General features: G+C 39.4%; 1 protein-coding gene across 1 annotated transcript; it reads left to right on the top strand.

Annotated features, from left to right (window-relative positions):
- The first annotated feature begins 7129 nt into the window (after positions 1–7129).
- LOC109894965 (protein C2-DOMAIN ABA-RELATED 1-like) lies at positions 7130–27046 on the top strand. Its single transcript, XM_031819185.1, has 5 exons — positions 7130–7230; positions 7771–7933; positions 8329–8445; positions 8571–8718; positions 26948–27046. Exons 2-4 carry the CDS (start codon positions 7781–7783, stop codon positions 8700–8702), a joined length of 402 nt encoding a protein of 133 aa, XP_031675045.1. The 5' UTR covers positions 7130–7230; positions 7771–7780; the 3' UTR covers positions 8703–8718; positions 26948–27046.
- The last annotated feature ends 229 nt before the right edge of the window (positions 27047–27275 follow it).

Below are 27275 nucleotides of genomic sequence, written 5' to 3'. Positions count from 1 at the left end.
TAGGATAGCTTATTGTGACTAATCTTATTTTTAGCTAACCCCTGAGAGTTTGCTATCACACAGATCAGTGTAGACAGCCGTCTGACCTGAGAAAATGCACATCATTTACTTCAATGGGGACACCCGTTCTATTCATGATATTTCTATGGTAGTGACTTTGTGGTGAGTTGGAAAGGAAACCTGTTGTTGCTGACCTGCTGTTGTTGTTCTCTAGCCTGTATCATAGGATGTGTGCTCTGGTCAGCCTCCATTAATGAAAACAATCTGTGTTCTATTAGATAGGTGAATCTGGGTCCTATTAGATAGGTGAATCTGGGTCCTATTAGATAGGTGACTCTGGGTCCTATTAGATAGGTGACTCTGGGTCCTATTAGATAGGTGACTCTGGGTCCTATTAGATAGGTGACTCTGGGTCCTATTAGATAGGTGATTCTGGGTCCTATTAGATAGGTGATTCTGGGTCCTATTAGATAGGTGATTCTGGGTCCTATTAGATAGGTGACTCTGGGTCCTATTAGATAGGTGACTCTGGGTCCTATTAGATAGGTGACTCTGGGTCCTATTAGATAGGTGACTCTGGGTCCTGGGTCCTATTAGGTAGGTGAGTCTGGGTCCTATTAGATAGGTGATTCTGGGTCCTATTAGATAGGTGACTCTGGGTCCTATTAGATAGGTGACTCTGGGTCCTATTAGATAGGTGACTCTGGGTCCTATTAGATAGGTGACTCTGGGTCCTATTAGATAGGTGACTCTGGGTCCTATTAGATAGGTGAGTCTGGGTCCTATTAGATAGGTGACTCTGGGTCCTATTAGATAGGTGACTCTGGGTCCTATTAGATAGGTGACTCTGGGTCCTATTAGATAGGTGACTCTGGGTCCTATTAGATAGGTGACTCTGGGTCCTATTAGATAGGTGACTCTGGGTCCTATTAGATAGGTGACTCTGGGTCCTGGGTCCTATTAGATAGGTGACTCTGGGTCCTATTAGATAGGTGAGTCTGGGTCCTATTAGATAGGTGAGTCTGGGTCCTATTAGATAGGTGATTCTGGGTCCTATTAGATAGGTGATTCTGGGTCCTATTAGATAGGTGACTCTGGGTCCTATTAGATAGGTGACTCTGGGTCCTATTAGATAGGTGACTCTGTGTCCTATTAGATAGGTGACTCTGGGTCCTATTAGATAGGTGAGTCTGGGTCCTATTAGATAGGCGATTCTGGGTCCTATTAGATAGGTAACTCTCAATCCATAATAAGGCAGAGGATGCAAATCCATAACACCTATGTTTTTTCAGCAATAGATTAATGATCAATGACATCAAAGGCTGTGCTGAGTTCTAACTTCTTACTATCAATTTCCTTCACCCAGTCAGTCATTTCTGTCAGTTCTGAGCTTGTTGAGTGGCCATCTCTACAAGTATGCTGAAAGTCTGTTGTTCATTTTATGTCTTTGTAAAAAAACTTTATTTGATCGAACACCTTTTTTTTGAGGAATGACCTCACTGCTCAGTCAGGCATGTGGAGACACACCATCATATCATCCTCATTGGCTCATTGTAATCCCAAAATAAATGTGTCGTGATACAAATAAATGTAGCTAGTCGTTGTGGAAAACATTTCATAGACAAAAGTAGAAGTAGCATGTTTTTCTCCTTCCAGATAAGATGATTCAAAGGGGGTGGATTTTTTCATTCTTATTTATTTCCGGTAATGAACATACTTTTCTCTGTCTTAAATGTTATCGTTTATTTGCTTATTAGGACACCTAAGGTTTGATTATAAACGTTGTTTGACATTGTTTGACATTGAGTAATGTTTGGGATTCATTTTGTAAGCATTTTGATGGAGGGAAACTGAGTGGATTATTGATTGAGAATCGCCAGCTAAACTGAGTTTTTATGGATATAAAGAAGGACATTATCGAACAAAATGACCATTTGTTATGTAACTGGGGCCTTTTGGAGTGCCAACAGAAGAAGATCATCAAAGGTAAGGCATTAATTATATCGCTATTTCTGACTTTCGTGGCGCACCTGCCTGGTTGAAATCTGTTTTTCATGTGTTGGTATGCGGGGCGCTGTCCTCAGATAATCGCATGGTTTGCTTTCGCCGTAAAGCCTTTTTGAAATCTGACATGGCGGCTGGACTAACAACAAGTTAAGCTTTATTTTGATATATTACACTTGAGATTTTATATACATTTAATATTTATAGCAATTTAATTCGTATTTGGCGCTCTGCAATTTCACCAGATGTTGTCGAGGTGTCCCGTAAATCTGATATGTCCTTTTATTATATATTTGCAAATATTTCTTAAAAAACATCTTTCCTTTGTCATTATGGGGTATTGTGTGAAGATTGATAATGGGGGAAAAAAACGGTTTAATCCATTTTACAATAAGGTTGTAATGTAACAAAATGGGGAAAAAGTCAAGGGGTCTGAATACTTTCCGAGCACTCACCGACCTAAGACAGGGAAATTTTACTAGGATTAAATGTCAGGAAATGTGAAAAACTGAGTTTAAATGTATTTGGCTAAGGTGTATGTAAAATTTGCCTGCAAAGGACATGTGTCAGACAGGTCACCTGTAGTACTAACATGCTGTCTATATTAATAGGCCAGGAATGAAAGATACAAAGTCACCCAGACCTTACTTTTGCCACACTATGTTTGAGTGTGTTTTACTTGTATTTTATTGTCTATTCAATAAAGTACACATGTATGTATGAGGTTGTCACATTTTGCTCAGACATCGTGTGCCAATGACTATTATGTCCAAAGCATTTTAGAAACACTAAAACACTCCAAAACACTCTGAAAATCTCCACAACACACTAAAACATGTTAGAAAACACTCTAAAACACTAAACCACACTAAAGTATCTTATAAAACACACAAAAAATATAGAACACTCCAAAACACTCTAAAACAAAACTCTTTAACATTCTTAAACACATACGAAAACACTCTAAAACACACTAAAGCATATTATAAAACTCTAAAACACTCTAAATCATATTAGAAAACACTTTAAAACACTCTAAAGCATATTAGTACACACTCTACAACACACAAAAAACACTAAACACTCCAAACATGTTAGAAAACACTCAAAAACACTATAACGGTCCACAACACTGAAACATATTTGAAAACACTCTAAAACACTCAAACACTCTAAAGCATATTAGAAAACATTCTAAAACACTCAAACACTCCAAAGCATGTTAGAAAACACTCTAAAACACTTCCCCTTTAACTCTCAGTGTCAAAGCAGCAAGGCATCAGGTCACATTTTTTTTAGTCTCTGTTTGGTTTGACTCGACCAGGGATTGAACCCTTCCAATCTCAGGGTGGACATTCTACCACAGGGCCACTGACTTGCTGCTACTGTTATAATGACTGTAATAGTAGCAGTACTAGTAGTGTAGAAGGCACAACGACACTACAATAGTCAGGGGAAAGAAAGGAAAGAGAGCTAGGAAATGAGAAAAGGAGTAAAGGAAAGGAAGCTAGGGAAGGAGGAATGGAAGATGTGAAAGACCAAGGAATTAAGCTAGTAAAAGAGGAATGGTAGCTAGGAAAATATAGGAGGAAAGGGAGCAAGAAAAGGAGGAGAGGAGGCTAGGAAAGGAGGAAAGGAACACAAATAAGAAAGGATAGGAGGAAAGAGAGCTAGGAAAGCAAATGAGCAGAGGAGAATAAGGAAAGGGATCAAGGAACGGAAGCTAGGAAAGAAGGAATGGAGGGTAGGAAAGTCCAAATAAAGGAAGGTAGGAAAGGATAGTATGAAAGGGAGCTATGAAAGGAAGCTAAGGAAGGAGGAAAGGAAAGGGGAATAAGAAAGTAGGAGAGGAATCCAGGGAAAGAAAGGAGAAAAGGAAGTAAAGGGATCAAGGAAAGGAAGCTAGGATACCAAACAGATGCATTTCTAAAAGTCATTGTGATATATTCATTTTTAACTTATTTTTCATGAGATCTGAGGATGTCCTAATCTGAATTCAGTATCTTAAATCTGCACAAACCTATCTGTAAAAAAGCAGTCAAATATGTGATGTCACTCACAAATAAGTCAGAAGAGCAACAGGCACATTTGAATGACCTCACAAAGCTAATGCAATTCAAGAAGATGGAATATACAAGTCACAAATGTTGTCATATTTACAAAATCTGAAACTGTAAGTGCATCGGAGAGGCACCATCTACTACACCTACAGCTACAAGAAGGAACAGGTGCAACAGAATGATCATTTGACTGTAACCTATGACCTTAGTGACCTTGTGTCTGATTGGTTCTCTCACCATTTCACTCATGTATTCACTTCCTTATAGCATCAATTAAAGAAATTGTGCTTTACGGCAAGATGTTCTCAGTCTGACTTCATCATGTTTCAGGATTAAACCTGAGTTTAATATAACTTCCTGTTATTAATATAACTTTCTGTTATTCTAAGGTTTGGACTATGTTCATAATCAGCAGATCAGATAATGTAATGCCTCTTGAAGCTAGGGGGCACTATTTTCATTTTTGGAAAAATAACGTCCCCAAAGTAAACAGCTATTTTGTCAGGACAAGATGAATAGAATATGCATATAATTGACAGCTTAGGATAGAAAACACTCTAAAGTTTCCAAAACTGTAAAAATATTGTCTGTGAGTATAACAAAACTGATATTGCAGGCGAAAGCCTGAGAAAAATCCAATCAGGAAGGGACTCTTATTTAGAAAGCTCTGCGTTCCTATGCGTCCCTATTGAGCAGTGAATGAGATATCAACCAGATTCCTTTTTCTATGGCTTCCCTAATGTGTCTAGTGTCACAATACATAGCTTCAGGCTTTTATTTTGAGAAAGGAGCCTGAACGTCAACATTGCGTCAGTGGTCAGCTGAAGTCTCTCAGAGTGTTTTGTGCGTAAAGGACAAATACGGCCATTGTTTCTCTCTATCCTACTAAGAAGCCACCAGTCCCGGTTGATATATTATCGAATAGATATTTGAAAAACACCTTGAGGATTGATTATAAACAACGTTTGCCATGTTTCTGTTGATATTATGGAGCTAATTTGGAATATATTTCAGCCGTTGTAGTGACCGCAATTTCCGGTCAATTTCTCAGCCAAACGTGAAGAACAAAAATAATATTTTTGGAAAAAAGGAACATTTGCTATCTAACTGGGAGTCTCGTGAGTGAAAACATCCGAAGCTCATCAAAAGTAAACGATTTAATTTGATTGCTTTTCTGATTTTCGTGACCAGGTTGCCTGCTGCTAGCTAGTCATAATGCTATGCTAGGCTATCGATAAACTTAAACAAATGCTTGTCTTGCTTTGGCTGTAAAGCATATTTTCAAAATCTTAGATGACAGGGTGATTAACAACAGGCTAAGCTGTGTTTCAATATATTTCACTTGTGATTTCATGAATAGGAATATTTTCTAGTAATATTTATGTCTGTTGTGTTATGCTAATTAGTGTCATTTGATGATTACACTCCCGAACCCGGGATGGGTAGTATCAAGAGGCATCATTGAGAACCCTATACAGTTTGGTTTAGAGACATCATTGATAACCCTATACAGTTTGGTTTAGAGACATCATTGAGAAGCCTATACGGTTTGGTTTAGAGACATCATTGAGAACCCTATACAGTTTGGTTTAGAGATATCATTGAGAACCCTATACAGTTTGGTTTAGAGACATCATTGAGAACCCTATACAGTTTGGTTCAGAGACATCATTGAGAAGCCTATACGGTTTGGTTTAGAGACATCATTGAGAACCCTATACAGTTTGGTTTAGAGATATCATTGAGAACCCTATACGGTTTGGTTTAGAGACATCATTGATAACCCTATACGGTTTGGTTTAGAGACATCATTGATAACCCTATACGGTTTGGTTTAGAGACATCATTGATAACCCTATACGGTTTGGTTTAGAGACATTACTGAGAACCCTATACAGTTTGGTTTAGAGACATTACTGAGAACCCTATACAGTTTGGTTAAGAGACATTACTGAGAACCCTATACAGTTTGGTTTAGAGACATTACTGAGAACCCTATACAGTTTGGTTTAGAGACATTACTGAGAACTATATAAGGTTTGGTTTGGAGACATTACTAAGAAGTATATAAGGTTTGGTTTGGAGACATTACTGAGAACTATATAAGGTTTGGTTTGGAGACATTACTGAGAACTATATAAGGTTTGGTTTGGAGACATTACTGAGAACTATATAAGGTTTGGTTTAGAGACATTACTGAGATCTGGCCAGCTGTGAATCTACATGTGGTGTCAGGGGTTGGTATAATTATGACAGGGTGACTGGGTAAGGTCCATATAAAAGGGAACATTTCCACATGGTGATAATTAAGTCCTTATGTTATATTACAATAAGTTATCTTTAGGATCCAACCTGGGATGACATGGTGGGAAGCTGCAGCAACACCATGAGGCACTTCCGGATTGGATTTTACTCAGGCTTTCGCCTGCAATATCAGTTCTGTTATACTCACAGACAATATTTTTACAGTTTTGGAAACTTTAGAGTGTTTTCTATCCTAAGCTGTCAAGTATATGCATATTCTAGCATCTTGTCCTGACAAAATATCCCGTTTACTACGGGAATGTTATTTTTCCAAAAATGAAAATACTGCCCCCTAGTCACAAAAGGTTTTAAATACATTTGGTAAAATGTCAAATAATCTGTTTCCACTTTGTCATTATGGGGTAATGAGTGTAGATTGCTAAGATTTTTTTTTAAATGATTTTAAGAATAAGGCCGTAAAGAAACAAAATGTAGAAAAAGTCAAGGGGTCTGAATGCACTGTATATAATGATTAATGGTATTACTGAAGAATTACAGATTGTATGCAGTACTATTTACCACGTCCACTCTTAGCAATGTCCTCTCCCTTACCTAACTGTTGATTCACTGGGCTGGCCTTTTGACATGATCTGGAATACAATTAGTTCAATCAGCATTTCAGATAGTATCAGAATTTGTTGTTACAAGTTATAGGCTTCCATACGTCTCGTGGTAATATAAGGTGTGCTCTCATTGGTTAAGTAGTCCTACATACCACTTGTGGGTCATCATACCACCTGGTGGGTGGGTGGGTGGGTGGGGGGGAGGGGCTGAGATCTTTATAAACAGCTAGATGGCACAGTAAGGACCATCAGCAGTTGGGTGACTAGAGAAGACAGACGTACAGCTCAAGAATATCCAGGTAAGACATGATCTGTTGTGCTGTTCTACTACCTCTCTCTTTGTTATGGCATCCATCTTACCGTTCTTATCTCTGGAGACTGTGGCTGGGATTCAGTCGATTGCAGACAGTGAGTGGCTTTCCAAAAAGCGCTTTTAGATTGGCAGATATAGAAATTGATTGTCTGTTTGGTTGAGTACACTGGAAGACTTCTCAGCCAGGTTTGCTGTCAGAACTGAATGTGTAACACCATTACAGTTTCTGTATCAAGTGTCATCTCCCTCCATCCAGGATGCGCTGGTGTAGATGTCAAACATTTCTGAAAAGCTACTATCTCCAATTGAACAAGAGCCTGTATTTCTGCTTATTCAGGATTGTTCTTGTGCATCTTCAATTTATTTCTCTCTGTCCGTCTCTTCTTCCACTGACTAATCTCTTAACACTGATAATATATCCTGAACTTTCAGCTCAATTTGACTCTCTGAATACAGTTTGAGGTGTTAGTTTCAAGCTCTTATGACATGTTTATCTTCCCCTCCTGTCACCTCCCCTCTCTCACAGACAGTGTACCATGGCCTCTCTCTCTCTGTACCTGGGACTGCTGGTGCTATGCACCCTGGCTCTTGTACACTGTGACCTGAATGACGGCCCCATCAGAGTGTATGATATTCGTGCCTCCAACCTGAAAGGACGCCTTCTCTCAAAACCAGACCCCTACGTCAAGGTGAATTTACTCATTTATTTCTTTAACCCGAACAGTCAGTTACCGCAACATTGTTATTTACAACAACAAACTGTCAAGTGGGGAGATAAAACAGAAGTACAGTGATGTTACAGACAGGACAGACATCATAACACAGAAGGACAGAGAGACAGCAATAATCAAACAGTAAACAGTAGACCGTCAGCTGTCATTTGTTTAAATATCAAGTAGCCTACAGTAACGTGTGAATATGATAATGTCAGTGATTGGCTATTTACTTGTTAGATGAAGTAATAAATGAACGAACAATCGAATGAATTAATTATAATGTACATATACTGGTTCCTCATACGTTAACAATTTACTATTTAATGCATAATAATTTAATAGTCTATTGACAACATTCTCTTCCTCAGGTGTGGTGCGGCTCATCTCATGGCAAGAGCAGCATTCTGAAGAAACAGGCCAACCCCACTTGGCCCGACCAGTTCAACTTTGTTAACATCCTTCCCAACTCTGTCCTGACGCTGCAGGTGAGTTTCCCACCTTACTATGCAAAGTGTTTTGAGCACTGGAAAATCACTATGTAACTCCCTATTATGATGACGAGGAGGAAGAAGATTATCATGGTGATTTTTACTATTGTTATTATGATTAGGTGTGGGATGATGTCATCGGACCAGATCGCTACATGGGAACCTGCAGCACCACCATCTGCCCAGGAACACATACTGAGATCTGCCAGCTGAAGATGAGCACTGTCTACTACACCTACAGCTACAGTCACTAGATGGAACAGTATTATGGTTAGAATGTAACCTATGACCTTTGTGACCTTGTCACTTCCTTATAGCATCAATTAAAACAACGTGCTTTACGGCAAGATGGTCTCAGACTGGCTTCATGTTTCTGAATTGTTTTAGGATTTCTCTTAGAAGATGAGCTCTTATGTCAAAGCTTTTTTTTTTACCAATCAACATTTACCTTTTACAGTGTCACGATGTGGCCCTTTTGGGTGTATCACGCCCCCCAGGGGCGGACTGAAACAATTCAGGCTGGGAATTTGACTCCATCCCAGGCCACCCTGTTCATGCAAACCACCAGATTGCTAATTTTGTAGGCTAACCCTATTTGTTGATGCAACGGGTACCAAACTAGTTAGAAATTTGGCACTATGTTTATCTGGGAAGAATGTTATCCACATTACAAAATACAAACATTTGTTTAATGTATGGCTATGGGTGCACCCTCAAACTCTCTAAGTATATTCCTATCGTAGCACATACAAATGTACAAGGTATTGCCCCTGATTACAGTCCTACTGATAATCTCATAAATAAAGCACATATGAATTAAAATCATAAACTACATGTTTAGGTTTGTGCTCTTCAGTTGTACCTGAAGGTTCCTGGTCTGAGTCTGACTCTGAACTGACCATCTCCACGTTCTGCAGGAGCACCTGAAGCTCTAGTGTTGCTGCTGCTTCTATCATGCTCACTATCATTAGTGTACCAGTAGGCTACATTAATACAGCTGTGGAATAAATTAAGAGTGGTCTCCTAATTTGGAGTGGTCTATTAATTTTCCACCAGAGCTGTATATGATGGTAGTAACTTGTAATGCTAATGATCTTTGTCATTGCCTGTGCTGTGTCACAGGCTACTGCGTTACATTCATGGATGCATTATGGTTAGGTTACTGTCTGTAGCCTGTTTCTCTGTTCAGTGTATGAGCATTTTCCCTCACTTATGTGGCAGGAGTCCTGACCGAATGCTGCAAGTCCATGGTCCAGGTTTATTATGTTTTACTAGTTGAAACATTTTGCCATCAATGTCATATTATAACCGCTATGTTGCACTCATTGCTATGATATAATTCCTCATCGAACACATGCAAACTGTTTAGCCTACTGGCCGTTGTGTCACTATTACTGGCCGTTGTGTCATTATTGCTGGCCACTGTGTCACTAGGCCAAACCTACTTCTCAGAGTAGTAGAACTGCAGACGTGTAAAAATGCAGGAGTAAAAAATACTTTAAAGTACTTCTCCTACTCCTTAAGTCGTTTTTTTGAGCATCTGTACTGTACTTCACTATTCATATTTGTTTTACTTTAATTTAACTACACTGAAACGGTCTACCCACACAGACGGCGTGGTGAAGGTGCAACAGCGCCTCTTCAACCTCAGGAGGCTGAAGAAATTTGACTTGTCACCCAAAACACTCACAAACTTGTACAGATGCACAATCGAGAGCATCCTGTCGGGCTGTATCACCGCCCACAACCATAAGGCTCTCCAGAGGGTAGTGAGGTCTGCACAACGCATCACCGGGGGCAAACTACCTGCCCTCCAGGACACCTACACCACCCGATGTCACAGGAAGGCCAAAAAGACAGTCAAGGACAACAACCACCCGAGCCACTGCCTGTTCACCCCGTGTTCATCTAGAAGGCGAGGTCAGTACAGGTCCATCAAAGCTGGGACAGAGAGACTGAAAAACAGCTTCTATCTCAAGGCCATCAGACTGTTAAACAGCTATCACTACATTCAGTGGCTGTTGCCAACATACAGACTCAATCTCCAGGCACTTTAATAATTTATAATTGGATGTAATAAATATATCACTCGTCAACAATGCCACTTTATATAATGTTTACATACCATACATTACTCATCTCACATGTATATACTGTACTCTATACCATCTACTGCATCTTGCCTATGCCGTTCAGCCATCGCTCATCCATATATTTATATGCACATATTCTTAATCATTCCTTTACACTTGTGTGTGTATAAGGTAGTTGTTGTGAAATTGTTAGATTACTTGTTAGTTATTACTGCACGGTCGGAATTAGAAGCACAAGCATTTCGCTACACTTGCATTAACATCTGCTAAACATGTGTGTGTGACCAATAAAATTTGATTTGATTTGATTCCCAAATAACATAATTCATTTTTTACTCCATACATTTTCCCTGACACCCCAAAGTACTGATGAAATGTTGAATGCTTAGCAGCACATGGAAATGGTCAACTTCACACACTTATGAAGATAACTTTTCCCCACTGTCTCTGCTCTGGCGAACTCACTAAAGACAAATGCTTTATTTGTAAATGATGTCTGAGTTTTGGAGTGTGCTGTTTATCCCAAAAACAAAAGTAAATATATATTGTACCGTCCGTCTGGTTGGCTTGATATAAGGAATAAGAAATTATTTATACTTTTGATACTTAAGTATATTTCAGAAATGACATTTACTTTTGATAAATAAGTATATTTTAAACCAAAATCCTTTAGACTTTTACTCAAGTAGTATTTTACTGGGTGACTTTCGCTTTTACTTCAGTCATTATATATTAAGGTATCTTTACTTTTGTTCAAGTATGACAACTGAGTACTTTTTCCACCACTGCTTTCAGATCAGGGGAGACCTGTCCCTTATTCATAGTGTCTCAGATCAGGGGAGACCTGTCCCTTATTCATAGTGTCTCAGATCAGGGGAGACCTGTCCTGTCACGACTCCTACCGAAGGTGGCTCCCCTTCCTGTTCTGGTGGCGCTCGGCGGTCGTCGTCACCGGCCTACTAGCTGCCACTGATGCTTTTTTCCCCCTTGTCTGTTTATTAGTTACACCTGTATTTAATTAGGTTTATTGGTTGGGCTTTATTATCCAGCCGGCCCGCCTGCTGGGTGTGCGGGATTATTCTGTTTGTACATTTGTGCACGACTGTAGGTCACGGTTGTCCGTGTATGTGTGTATTTTCTGGACTGTTTAGTTCCCCGTGTTTTTGGGGCATTCGTTTGGGTTGGCGTCGGTTTCACATGTGTGGTGAATTAAAAGTAGCGCTACCCTGAACTCTCTGTTTCTCCATTACACCCCTGGCATTACATGTCCCTTATTCATAGTGTCTCAGATTAAGAGTGCTGATCTAGGATCAGGTTTTCCCAGTCCAGAACAATCTGCTTCAATATGATCTAATTAGTAAAACTGTTATGAACACTCTTCATGAAGACGGGTCTAGATCAGGGCCCGTGTCCACAAAGCACCTCCGAACTAGAGACTGCTTTCCAACAACAGATAGTTTCTGTTGACTATCTAACGGATGTTCTTGAACAGGAAAACAGCTGAGAGCAGAGCATTACATTTACAGTTTAGTCATTCAGCAGACGTTCTTATTCAGAACGACTTACAGAGGAGGACAGAGGAGTCGAGGAGAGGACAGACTTTTGGCCAAATGAGAATCTCCCAGTGAATAAAATGTATGTCAGTGACAGGGAAACTAATGAGTGGTTGAGAGGTTGAGTAGAGTGTTAATTTATTAGTCAGTAAAGGAGGAGTCTGCTCTCCTCCTTGATGACCTACTTCAGCAGAGGATTCACAAGAGTATCCTTTCAGGTTCTAGTGTGTGTTTTAAACTCCACCTCACCCCCTTTGAAACAGCTGTTGGTTTATGGAAGGAGAAAAGCATGAAAAGCATGAATTTGACATCATTCAAGCAAGGTAGTTATTAATGTTATTAATGACCCACGGTGTGGTCATTATGAAGGTGACAGGTAACATGACAGGTAGTTATTAATGACCCACAGTGTGGTCATTAACAAGGTGACAGACCATTGGGCAATCACAGTGTTGTCATTAATAACGTGACAGCCCATTGGATAATCAGTGTGGTCAAAATGTGACAGCCCATTAGATAATCAGTGTGGTCATTAAAAACGTGACAGGCCCTTGGATAATCAGTGTGGTCATTGAAAACGTGACATCCCATTGGATAATCAGTGTGGTAATTAAAAACCTGACAGCCCATTGGATAATCAGTGTGGTCATTAAAATCCTGACAGCCCATTGGATAATCAGTGTGGTCATTAAAATCCTGACAGCCCATTGGATAATCAGTGTGGTCATTAAAAACCTGACAGCCCATTGGATAATCAGTGTGGTCATTAAAAACCTGACAGCCCATTGGATAATCAGTGTGGTCATTAAAAACCTGACAGCCCTTGGGCCATGAAACTTGGGCAATGGACAATAGACCGGTGGAAACCTGTCCTTTGGTCCAACCGCCGTGTCTTTGTGAGATGCAGAGTAGGTGAATGGATGATCTCTGCATGTGTGGTTCCCACCATGAAGCATGGAGGAGGAGGTGTGATGGTTGTGGAGGTGCTTGCTGGTGACACTGTCTGTGATGTATTTCGAATTCAAGGCACAGTCATGGATTACCAGAGTGTGACTTTCCTGGTCCTGTCCCCCAGGTCAGTTAGTCAACACAGGAAGGAGTAATGGATGGATAGTTCATTTATTTCCAAAGCTGCAATACACCCACAGTATGGATGAATGATGAGTAGTCAACGGGATATAATTAGCACTATCACAGCAATTCTCCATAATTCTGCTGTATAATATACTAAGAAAATAACAATTGAAATGTCTATCAAAGTCATTGTGATAGTATAGTGGATTTAACCATTTCTAATAATTCCTAATTTACTATAATACAAATAAATGTGTTTCCATGTGTAATCTCATATTCACAACATCAGAATAAACTGTCATCCATTTTAGCATTGAAATATATCAAATGAACCTGAAAATGACTCAACGTCAAACCCTTGTGGTTAAGAAATATAATACACCAAGAATGTACCACATATTTTCCTAAGCTAACAAAACAAAACCATAATACCAACATGGCAAACTGAGATTCAGCAATTAACATATAAAGAGTGGCTTCTGCAGAGATACGCCATCCTATCTGGTTTGCGCTTAGTGGGACTATCATTTATTTTCAACAGGACAATGACCCCAAACACACCTCCAGGCTATGTAAGAGCTATTTGACCAAGAAGGAGAGTGATTGAGTGCTGGACCAGATGACCTGGCCTCCACAATCACCCGACTTCAACCCAGTTGAGATGGTATGGGATGAGTTTGATCGCAGAGTGAAGGAAAGCAGCCAACAAGTGCCCAGCATATGTGAGAACTCCTTCAAGACTGTTGGAAAAGCATTGCAGGTGAAGCTTGTTGAGAGAATGCTTAGAGTGTGCTAAGCTGTCATCAATGCAAAGGTTGGCTACTTTGAAGAACATCTAATATATTTTTTATTTGTTTAACACTTTTTTGGTTACTACATGATTCCATATGTGTCATGTCATAGTTTTGATGTCTTCACTACTATTCTACGATATAGGAAATAGTCTAAATAAAGATAAACCCTTGAATGAGTAGGTGTGTCCAACCTTTAGACTGGTACTGTATATCTATCTGAACTAACTCCAACACGTCTAATTGATCATTTACAGATTTTAGCAGTTTGGTTTCCACGCTTACCGTACAGGGTGGTAAATATAGTCAATCTTGTGTCAGTCGAAGAGTCTCTTAGTTTTCTTTTAGAGTTTGGTTCTCCATTGTTTCCGTGGTTACTCTCCGCCATTTTTTTGTTTTGACTGCGTTGATAGTGTTTGTCTATAAAATTCTCTAGCCCTACAAGTTGTTTTGAGTTATTATCCAGTTTGGGTGTTGTTGCCCAGGTGTGAGCAGATCAGCATAAAAGTACTATTATTTGGTCAGTTTAAGGGACATTAATTTCCCAAAAAATTCACAAGGCATTCTGCACCGTTATCTTCAGTCCTCCATAATCTCTTAGGCATAGTTTCCTGTTAAGGGAATTTTTTATCTATAATGACTAATTATGTATACATTTCAATCAGGATTACTAATCAGAATACTATTATGCTACTGTACATGTATGAATTTTCTCTCTTGCTCCCAGTATTGAATATAATGTAGTGAATGTAGTCAAGAGTTTAGAACGATGATGGTCTGTTCCTTGGTACAAATGAATGAACTACTATCCAGACAGTCTAGAATGCTTATCTACACTGACTGACCTTGGCTCTAGGCGAGGAGGGAAGGCTTGAGAGCTATAGAGCCTTTCTACCAGTGTCAAGAAGAGACTGAAAATTGAGAAAACGCTGACGTCATTTTCAGTTTATAACCTGTGGTAAAATGTGTATGTACTCAGTACTCTCTTGATTAAAGGCTGATACTTGACTTTTAACACCGTTTAACACCATTCCTATAAAATAAGGGTCTTACAAATTCTTGTGAATAACAGTGTTTAATTTTAATTGGGAATTAAAACAGAGGAATTAAATTCCTTCAACATTTCCCATGACAGACATTTGATTCTAGGTAATGAGACTACCTCAGCCTTGACTTGAATTCCTTGTGGGGGTCAAAATAGGTGAGCACAGGTTCTGGCTCTTTCATCTGCTGGAACGCAGCGTCATTAATTATGTCCCACACGAACTCACTGCTCTGTTTCAGGAGGTGACGTAGTGGTGTGTTTACTTCTGACAGTCTGGGAGCAAACCTGAAGATCCAGTCTGTAGGCTCAGTCTCCTTTACAACGATTTTGCCTTTCTCTATGACGTCCAGCTGAGCTTTCAGGCGTGCTGCGTTCTGCTATACTTTGGAACATGTCAGATAACTCCTCCATAATGTTAGTTACATTCTGTGTTTCACTCAGTGTTGCATTTGCATTGACAAACAACACCCGTTTGATTAAATCCATGTCTAGACAAGCCCTTGTGTGCTGAGAATGTAGAACTCTAACATGACTGCAGTGTCCTTATGTCAGATCCATTTTAACATCCAGTGGTTCACCACCACACCCTGTGAGTTGACATGTTGCTGGTATTATGTTCACCTGGGCACCTGCATTCAGTTTAAATCTAACTTTGTGCAATTCCAGTCCAAGCAAATGATTGCTCAATGTTTGTTCCAACGTGATCTCTTGTGTCAGTCTCTCTGTACAGTTGGATGAGCATGCAATGTCTGTCACATTCGTTGTACGAAGGAGACCAAGGCACAGCGTGGTATGCGTACATTCTTTATTATTATAAGAATGAACACTGAACAAACTAACCAAAATGAACCGTGATGCTAAACAAATGAGTGCTGACAGACAACTACACATAGACAAGAACCTACAAACACAAAAGGGAAATTGGCTACCTAAATATGATCCCCAATCAGAGATAACGATAAACAGCTGCCTCTGATTGGGAACCATGTCAGGCCACCACAGACATACAAATACCTAGACCTACAAAACCTATAGACATACAAAAACCCTAGACAATACAAAAACTAGCATACCCACCCTCGTCACACCCTGACCTAACCAAAATATAAAGAAAACAGAGATATCTAATGTCAGAGCGTGACAATGTCTATGTCCTTTTCCAAAGTCAAATCTGATGAGCCATGACTCAATAGCTTTTCATGCACTTCATGTGAGTTCGTAGCAAAAACAATCCGATCTTTAACCATCTCGTCACTGTTTGGATAGTTACAGTCTTTAACTGTCAACTTTACCTGGGTAACAAAATACTCGAAGGACTTGCTAACTCCATGTAGATTTTCTTGAAACTTTTATGACATATTCCTCAAACTTGTCATAATACGTTTTCACTATCTTTGCCTCTGTGTTTGTAAGTGTCCACGTATTAAATACATCTCGTCATTTCCCCCCAATCCACAACAGGAGATAGCTGCACTTCTCCATCTCGTTCTTAGCACGTAACAATCCAGAGAACATTAGTTGGACATGCTGTTGAAACTTTCTCCACGAGCCAGGTAAGTTTGATGAATCCCAATCCATCCTCTGTGTTGGAAAGCCAGATGATTCTCATTTTATTATTTTGATTATGAGTTTCTTTCTTTCTTTCGGACACCATGTTACATTTCCACTTTACTGTCACTCTTAGTGTTTAAAATTAAAGGAAAGGGATTGACAACGAATATTGAATTGACTTGTTTATTTCTCACCATCTCAACCCAAAAGTAATGTATGTGCACTTGACGTAAACTTCCGAGACCTTTATGTCAGGGATGCAGCATGTGATAGTCTAGACGTAATCATACTGAACATAATATATCCTAGCAGGATATTACAGGGCTCTCTAAAGTGTTTGTCCCCAAGTTGCAGGGATGTCACATGTCCGTCCTACTTATATCAGTACACTGAAACTTCGTTTTGAACAAATAAGCCACATGTAGCAAATAAGCCATTAAACTATTTGTTAACCAAATTCGACACTCTCTCATTGACCTCCATACAAAAACTCCTCGCTTGGTGACTGAAAAACAAAACAAAACAAAAAGACACTTGCTGGAGAAGGCAGATTTTGGGCTCAGTGATCCCTCTCGCTTAGCTTCTTGTACCTCTGGCTACAGCTACCTATAGATTCCCACAGTGGAGGTGTCATAATACCCATAACACCTAACGGTCAAACAGGGAAATGGATACAAGCGTTTTTCCACCATTCATTTTTCCCATGTGGGTTTTTGGAAACACTTAAAATAAACGCATGTTGTGGTGCTCTATACTTGCGCTCTCCGTAGCTATGACGCACTTGCTAGTACTGCAAACCATGCTCTATCAGCTCGATCAGTTGAGCAAACTCACTCCAACTAGCAGCCTAGAGCAAACTTATTTGAATGGCCCTTACAGAAGCTTGTTTGCCAGCTTGTTGATGAAGTTGTACAGCACCAAAGATAATGGACTGTTGTCAGAAATCAGCTTGTAACTGACAGCTGGCACTGTGCCTCGCTACATTTGGCCAGCGTGATAACAGTCACAGCTAGAGCTGTCAGCGTGCTGCAGAACTAATCACATCAGAACATACACTGTCATATAATGAAAACTCTTTTTTGCTATAAGCAAAATGTTCATTACACTAGCTAGCTAGTGGAGGGATTCAGCATTGAATACTTTGGGGTGGAAGTTATCCTAGTGGACTTGTAACCAAAAGGTTGCAAGATCAAATCCCTGAGCTGACAAGGTAAAAATATGTTTTTCTGCCCCTGAACAAGGCAGTTAACCCACTGTTCCTAGGCTGTCATTGAAAATAAGAATTTGTTCTAACTCACTTGCCTAGTTAAATAAATGTTTTTTTTTTAAATGAGTGTGTGAGCTGCATTTTAGATGGATTCTGCCAGCAGGCTGACAAGCTAGCTAGATTGCTAATTTTCATGCACATTTCGAATTTGATAAATACTGATTCTACAACCAGAATATATCTTAATTAGATAGTGGAATAAGGTTGTGAAGACTTGGTCGATATGAGATACAGATTTATAGTTTTTGTTAAGATTAACTCGGACTCTTTTGAGGATGAAAGGGGATTCAGCGGACATCGCTGCCTTGGTAACATTTTCGAATGCTAGGATAGCTTATTGTGACTAATCTTATTTTTAGCTAACCCCTGAGAGTTTGCTATCACACAGATCAGTGTAGACAGCCGTCTGACCTGAGAAAATGCACATCATTTACTTCAATGGGGACACCCGTTCTATTCATGATATTTCTATGGTAGTGACTTTGTGGTGAGTTGGAAAGGAAACCTGTTGTTGCTGACCTGCTGTTGTTGTTCTCTAGCCTGTATCATAGGATGTGTGCTCTGGTCAGCCTCCATTAATGAAAACAATCTGTGTTCTATTAGATAGGTGAATCTGGGTCCTATTAGATAGGTGAATCTGGGTCCTATTAGATAGGTGACTCTGGGTCCTATTAGATAGGTGACTCTGGGTCCTATTAGATAGGTGACTCTGGGTCCTATTAGATAGGTGATTCTGGGTCCTATTAGATAGGTGATTCTGGGTCCTATTAGATAGGTGATTCTGGGTCCTATTAGATAGGTGACTCTGGGTCCTATTAGATAGGTGACTCTGGGTCCTATTAGATAGGTGACTCTGGGTCCTATTAGATAGGTGACTCTGGTCTGGTCCTATTAGATAGGTGAGGTCTGGGTCCTATTAGATAGGTGAGTCTGGGTCCTATTAGATAGGTGAGTCTGGGTCCTATTAGATAGGTGACTCTGGGTCCTATTAGATAGGTGACTCTGGGTCCTATTAGATAGGTGACTCTGGGTCCTATTAGATAGGTGACTCTGGGTCCTATTAGATAGGTGACTCTGGGTCCTATTAGATAGGTGACTCTGGGTCCTATTAGATAGGTGACTCTGGGTCCTATTAGATAGGTGACTCTGGGTCCTATTAGATAGGTGACTCTGGGTCCTATTAGATAGGTGACTCTGGGTCCTATTAGATAGGTGACTCTGGGTCCTATTAGATAGGTGACTCTGGGTCCTATTAGATAGGTGACTCTGGGTCCTATTAGATAGGTGACTCTGGGTCCTGGGTCCTATTAGATAGGTGACTCTGGGTCCTATTAGATAGGTGAGTCTGGGTCCTATTAGATAGGTGAGTCTGGGTCCTATTAGATAGGTGAGTCTGGGTCCTATTAGATAGGTGATTCTGGGTCCTATTAGATAGGTGATTCTGGGTCCTATTAGATAGGTGACTCTGGGTCCTATAGATAGGTGACTCTGGGTCCTATTAGATAGGTGACTCTGTGTCCTATTAGATAGGTGACTCTGGGTCCTATTAGATAGGTGAGTCTGGGTCCTATTAGATAGGCGATTCTGGGTCCTATTAGATAGGTAACTCTCAATCCATAATAAGGCAGAGGATGCAAATCCATAACACCTATGTTTTTTCAGCAATAGATTAATGATCAATGACATCAAAGGCTGTGCTGAGTTCTAACTTCTTACTATCAATTTCCTTCACCCAGTCAGTCATTTCTGTCAGTTCTGAGCTTGTTGAGTGGCCATCTCTACAAGTATGCTGAAAGTCTGTTGTTCATTTTATGTCTTTGTAAAATAACTTTATTTGATCGAACACCTTTTTTTGAGGAATGACCTCACTGCTCAGTCAGGCATGTGGAGACACACCATCATATCATCCTCATTGGCTCATTGTAATCCCAAAATAAATGTGTCGTGATACAAATAAATGTAGCTAGTCGTTGTGGAAAACATTTCATAGACAAAAGTAGAAGTAGCATGTTTTTCTCCTTCCAGATAAGATGATTCAAAGGGGGTGGATTTTTTCATTCTTATTTATTTCCGGTAATGAACATACTTTTCTCTGTCTTAAATGTTATCGTTTATTTGCTTATTAGGACACCTAAGGTTTGATTATAAACGTTGTTTGACATTGTTTGACATTGAGTAATGTTTGGGATTCATTTTGTAAGCATTTTGATGGAGGGAAACTGAGTGGATTATTGATTGAGAATCGCCAGCTAAACTGAGTTTTTATGGATATAAAGAAGGACATTATCGAACAAAATGACCATTTGTTATGTAACTGGGGCCTTTTGGAGTGCCAACAGAAGAAGATCATCAAAGGTAAGGCATTAATTATATCGCTATTTCTGACTTTCGTGGCGCACCTGCCTGGTTGAAATCTGTTTTTCATGTGTTGGTATGCGGGGCGCTGTCCTCAGATAATCGCATGGTTTGCTTTCGCCGTAAAGCCTTTTTGAAATCTGACATGGCGGCTGGACTAACAACAAGTTAAGCTTTATTTTGATATATTACACTTGAGATTTTATATACATTTAATATTTATAGCAATTTAATTCGTATTTGGCGCTCTGCAATTTCACCAGATGTTGTCGAGGTGTCCCGTAAATCTGATATGTCCTTTTATTATATATTTGCAAATATTTCTTAAAAAACATCTTTCCTTTGTCATTATGGGGTATTGTGTGAAGATTGATAATGGGGGAAAAAAACGGTTTAATCCATTTTACAATAAGGTTGTAATGTAACAAAATGGGGAAAAAGTCAAGGGGTCTGAATACTTTCCGAGCACTCACCGACCTAAGACAGGGAAATTTTACTAGGATTAAATGTCAGGAAATGTGAAAAACTGAGTTTAAATGTATTTGGCTAAGGTGTATGTAAAATTTGCCTGCAAAGGACATGTGTCAGACAGGTCACCTGTAGTACTAACATGCTGTCTATATTAATAGGCCAGGAATGAAAGATACAAAGTCACCCAGACCTTACTTTTGCCACACTATGTTTGAGTGTGTTTTACTTGTATTTTATTGTCTATTCAATAAAGTACACATGTATGTATGAGGTTGTCACATTTTGCTCAGACATCGTGTGCCAATGACTATTATGTCCAAAGCATTTTAGAAACACTAAAACACTCCAAAACACTCTGAAAATCTCCACAACACACTAAAACATGTTAGAAAACACTCTAAAACACTAAACCACACTAAAGTATCTTATAAAACACACAAAAATATAGAACACTCCAAAACACTCTAAAACAAAACTCTTTAACATTCTTAAACACATACGAAAACACTCTAAAACACACTAAAGCATATTATAAAACTCTAAAACACTCTAAATCATATTAGAAAACACTTTAAAACACTCTAAAGCATATTAGTACACACTCTACAACACACAAAAAACACTAAACACTCCAAACATGTTAGAAAACACTCAAAAACACTATAACGGTCCACAACACTGAAACATATTTGAAAACACTCTAAAACACTCAAACACTCACAAAAAACACTCTAAACACTCTAAAGCATATTAGAAAACATTCTAAAACACTCAAACACTCCAAAGCATGTTAGAAAACACTCTAAAACACTTCCCCTTTAACTCTCAGTGTCAAAGCAGCAAGGCATCAGGTCACATTTTTTTTAGTCTCTGTTTGGTTTGACTCGACCAGGGATTGAACCCTTCCAATCTCAGGGTGGACATTCTACCACAGGGCCACTGACTTGCTGCTACTGTTATAATGACTGTAATAGTAGCAGTACTAGTAGTGTAGAAGGCACAACGACACTACAATAGTCAGGGGAAAGAAAGGAAAGAGAGCTAGGAAATGAGAAAAGGAGTAAAGGAAAGGAAGCTAGGGAAGGAGGAATGGAAGATGTGAAAGACCAAGGAATTAAGCTAGTAAAAGAGGAATGGTAGCTAGGAAAATATAGGAGGAAAGGGAGCAAGAAAAGGAGGAGAGGAGGCTAGGAAAGGAGGAAAGGAACACAAATAAGAAAGGATAGGAGGAAAGAGAGCTAGGAAAGCAAATGAGCAGAGGAGAATAAGGAAAGGGATCAAGGAACGGAAGCTAGGAAAGAAGGAATGGAGGGTAGGAAAGTCCAAATAAAGGAAGGTAGGAAAGGATAGTATGAAAGGGAGCTATGAAAGGAAGCTAAGGAAGGAGGAAAGGAAAGGGGAATAAGAAAGTAGGAGAGGAATCCAGGGAAAGAAAGGAGAAAAGGAAGTAAAGGGATCAAGGAAAGGAAGCTAGGATACCAAACAGATGCATTTCTAAAAGTCATTGTGATATATTCATTTTTAACTTATTTTTCATGAGATCTGAGGATGTCCTAATCTGAATTCAGTATCTTAAATCTGCACAAACCTATCTGTAAAAAAGCAGTCAAATATGTGATGTCACTCACAAATAAGTCAGAAGAGCAACAGGCACATTTGAATGACCTCACAAAGCTAATGCAATTCAAGAAGATGGAATATACAAGTCACAAATGTTGTCATATTTACAAAATCTGAAACTGTAAGTGCATCGGAGAGGCACCATCTACTACACCTACAGCTACAAGAAGGAACAGGTGCAACAGAATGATCATTTGACTGTAACCTATGACCTTAGTGACCTTGTGTCTGATTGGTTCTCTCACCATTTCACTCATGTATTCACTTCCTTATAGCATCAATTAAAGAAATTGTGCTTTACGGCAAGATGTTCTCAGTCTGACTTCATCATGTTTCAGGATTAAACCTGAGTTTAATATAACTTCCTGTTATTAATATAACTTTCTGTTATTCTAAGGTTTGGACTATGTTCATAATCAGCAGATCAGATAATGTAATGCCTCTTGAAGCTAGGGGGCACTATTTTCATTTTTGGAAAAATAACGTCCCCAAAGTAAACAGCTATTTTGTCAGGACAAGATGAATAGAATATGCATATAATTGACAGCTTAGGATAGAAAACACTCTAAAGTTTCCAAAACTGTAAAAATATTGTCTGTGAGTATAACAAAAACTGATATTGCAGGCGAAAGCCTGAGAAAAATCCAATCAGGAAGGGACTCTTATTTAGAAAGCTCTGCGTTCCTATGCGTCCCTATTGAGCAGTGAATGAGATATCAACCAGATTCCTTTTTCTATGGCTTCCCTAATGTGTCTAGTGTCACAATACATAGCTTCAGGCTTTTATTTTGAGAAAGGAGCCTGAACGTCAACATTGCGTCAGTGGTCAGCTGAAGTCTCTCAGAGTGTTTTGTGCGTAAAGGACAAATACGGCCATTGTTTCTCTCTATCCTACTAAGAAGCCACCAGTCCCGGTTGATATATTATCGAATAGATATTTGAAAAACACCTTGAGGATTGATTATAAACAACGTTTGCCATGTTTCTGTTGATATTATGGAGCTAATTTGGAATATATTTCAGCCGTTGTAGTGACCCCGCAATTTCCGGTCAATTTCTCAGCCAAACGTGAAGAACAAAAATAATATTTTTGGAAAAAAGGAACATTTGCTATCTAACTGGGAGTCTCGTGAGTGAAAACATCCGAAGCTCATCAAAAGTAAACGATTTAATTTGATTGCTTTTCTGATTTTCGTGACCAGGTTGCCTGCTGCTAGCTAGTCATATGCTATGCTAGGCTATCGATAAACTTAAACAAATGCTTGTCTTGCTTTGGCTGTAAAGCATATTTTCAAAATCTTAGATGACAGGGTGATTAACAACAGGCTAAGCTGTGTTTCAATATATTTCACTTGTGATTTCATGAATAGGAATATTTTCTAGTATATTTATGTCTGTTGTGTTATGCTAATTAGTGTCATTTGATGATTACACTCCCGAACCCGGGATGGGTAGTATCAAGAGGCATCATTGAGAACCCTATACAGTTTGGTTTAGAGACATCATTGATAACCCTATACAGTTTGGTTTAGAGACATCATTGAGAAGCCTATACGGTTTGGTTTAGAGACATCATTGAGAACCCTATACAGTTTGGTTGAGAGATATCATTGAGAACCCTATACAGTTTGGTTTAGAGACATCATTGAGAACCCTATACAGTTTTGGTTCAGAGACATCATTGAGAAGCCTATACGGTTTGGTTTAGAGACATCATTGAGAACCCTATACAGTTTGGTTTAGAGATATCAGTGGAACCCTATACGGTTTGGTTTAGAGACATCATTGATAAACCCTATACGGTTTGGTTTAGAGACATCATTGATAACCCTATACGGTTTGGTTTAGAGACATCATTGATAACCTATACGGTTTGGTTTAGAGACATTACTGAGAACCCTATACAGTTTGGTTTAGAGACATTACTGAGAACCCTATACAGTTTGGTTAAGAGACATTACTGAGAACCCTATACAGTTTGGTTTAGAGACATTACTGAGAAACCCTATACAGTTTGGTTTAGAGACATTACTGAGAACTATATAAGGTTTGGTTTGGAGACATTACTAAGAAGTATATAAGGTTTGGTTTGGAAGACATTACTGAGAACTATATAAGGTTTGGTTTGGAGACATTACTGAGAACTATATAAGGTTTGGTTTGGAGACATTACTGAGAACTATATAAGGTGTTGGTTTAGAGACATTACTGAGATCTGGGCCAGCTGTGAATCTACATGTGGTGTCAGGGGTTGGTATCAATTATGACAGGGTGACTGGATAAGGTCCATATAAAAGGGAACATTTCCACATGGTGATAATTAAGTCCTTATTTATATTACAATAAGTTATCTTTAGGATCCAACCTGGGATGACTGGTGGAAGCTGCAGCAACACCATGAGGCACTTCCGGATATGGATTTTACTCAGGCTTTCGCCTGCAATATCAGTTCTGTTATACTCACAGACAATATTTTTACAGTTTTGGAAACTTTAGAGTGTTTTCTATCCTAAGCTGTCAAGTATATGCATATTCTAGCATCTTGTCCTGACAAAATATCCCGTTTACTACGGGAATGTTATTTTTCCAAAAATGAAAATACTGCCCCCTAGTCACAAAAGGTTTTAAATACATTTGGTAAAATGTCAAATAATCTGTTCCACTTTGTCACTTATGGGGTAATGAGTGTAGATTGCTAAGATTTTTTTTAAAATGATTTTAAGAATAAGGCCCGTAAAGAAACAAAATGTAGAAAAAGTCAAGGGGTCTGAATGCACTGTATATAATGATTAATGGTATTACTGAAGAATTACAGATTGTATGCAGTACTATTTACCCACGTCACTCTTAGCAATGTCCTCTCCCTTACCTAACTGTTGATTCACTGGGCTGGCCTTTTGACATGATCTGGAATACAATTAGTTCAATCAGCATTTCAGATAGTAATCAGAATTTGTTGTTACAAGTTATAGGCTTCCATACGTCTCGTGGTAATATAAGGTGTGCTCTCATTGGTTAAGTAGTCCTAACATACCACTTGTGGGTCATCATACCACCTGGTGGGTGGGTGGGTGGGTGGGGGGGAGGGGCTGAGATCTTTATAAACAGCTAGATGGCACAGTAAGGACCATCAGCAGTTGGGTGACTAGAGAAGACAGACGTACAGCTCAAGAATATCCAGGTAAGACATGATCTGTTGTGCTGTTCTACTACCTCTCTCTTTGTTATGGCTCCATCTTACCGTTCTTATCTCTGGAGACTGTGGCTGGGATTCAGTCGATTGCAGACAGTGAGTGGCTTTCCAAAAAGCGCTTTTAGATTGGCAGATATAGAAATTGATTGTCTGTTTGGTTGAGTACACTGGAAGACTTCTCAGCCAGGTTTGCTGTCAGAACTGAATGTGTAACACCATTACAGTTTCTGTATCAAGTGTCATCTCCCTCCATCCAGGATGCGCTGGTGTAGATGTCAAACATTTCTGAAAAGCTACTATCTCCAATTGAACAAGAGCCTGTATTTCTGCTTATTCAGGATTGGTTCTTGTGCATCTTCAATTTATTTCTCTCTGTCCGTCTCTTCTTCCACGACTAATCTCTTAACACTGATAATATATCCTGAACTTTCAGCTCAATTTGACTCTCTGAATACAGTTTGAGGTGTTAGTTTCAAGCTCTATGACATGTTTATCTTCCCCTCCTGTCCACCTACCTCCCCTCTCTCACAGACAGTGTACCATGGCCTCTCTCTCTCTGTACCTGGGACTGCTGGTGCTATGCACCCTGGCTCTTGTACCACTGTGACCTGAATGACGGCCCCATCAGAGTGTATGATATTCGTGCCTCCAACCTGAAAGGACGCCTTCTCTCAAAACCAGACCCCTACGTCAAGGTGAATTTACCTCATTTATTTCTGTAACCCGAACAGTCAGTTACCGCAACATTGTTATTTACAACAACAAACTGTCAAGTGGGGAGATAAAACAGAAGTACAGTGATGTTACAGACAGGACAGGACATCATAACACAGAAGACAGAGAGACAGCAATAATCAAACAGTAAACAGTAGACAGTCAGCTGTCATTTGTTTAAATATCAAGTAGCCTACAGTAACGTGTGAATATTGATAATGTCAGTGATTGGCTATTTACTTGTTAGATGAAGTAATGAATGAACGAACAATCGAATGAATGAATTAATTATAATGTACATATACTGGTTCCTCATACGTTAACAATTTACTATTTAATGCATAATAATTTAATAGTCTATTGACAACATTCTCTTCCTCAGGTGTGGTGCGGCTCATCTCATGGCAAGAGCAGCATTCTGAAGAAACAGGCCAACCCCACTTGGCCCGACCAGTTCAACTTTGTTAACATCCTTCCCAACTCTGTCCTGACGCTGCAGGTGAGTTTCCCACCTTACTATGCAAAGTGTTTTGAGCACTGGAAAATCACTATGTAACTCCCTATTATGATGACGAGGAGGAAGAAGATTATCATGGTGATTTTTACTATTGTTATTATGATTAGGTGTGGGATGATGTCATCGGACCAGATCGCTACATGGGAACCTGCAGCACCACCATCTGCCCAGGAACACATACTGAGATCTGCCAGCTGAAGATGAGCACTGTCTACTACACCTACAGCTACAGTCACTAGATGGAACAGTATTATGGTTAGAATGACCTTGTGTCTGATTGGTTCTCTCACCCTTTCTCTCGTGTATTCACTTCCTTATAGCATCAATTAAAACAACGTGCTTTACGGCAAAATGGTCTCAGTCTGGCTTCATCATGTTTCTGAATTGTTTTAGGATTTCTCTTAGAAGATGAGCTCTTATGTCAAAGCTTTTTTTTACCAATCAACATTTACCTTTTACAGTGTCACGATGTGGCCCTTTTGGGTGTATCACGCCCCCCAGTGGCGGACTGAAACAACAATTCAGGCTGGGAATTTGACTCCATCCCAGGCCACCCTGTTCATGCAAACCACCAGATTGCTAA

The sequence above is a fragment of the Oncorhynchus kisutch genome, unplaced genomic scaffold, assembly GCF_002021735.2.
Source record: "Oncorhynchus kisutch isolate 150728-3 unplaced genomic scaffold, Okis_V2 scaffold1930, whole genome shotgun sequence".
NCBI lineage: Eukaryota > Metazoa > Chordata > Actinopteri > Salmoniformes > Salmonidae > Oncorhynchus > Oncorhynchus kisutch.
The sequence above is the reverse complement of the archived record's forward strand: the minus strand, read 5'-3'. Positions and strand labels throughout refer to the sequence as shown.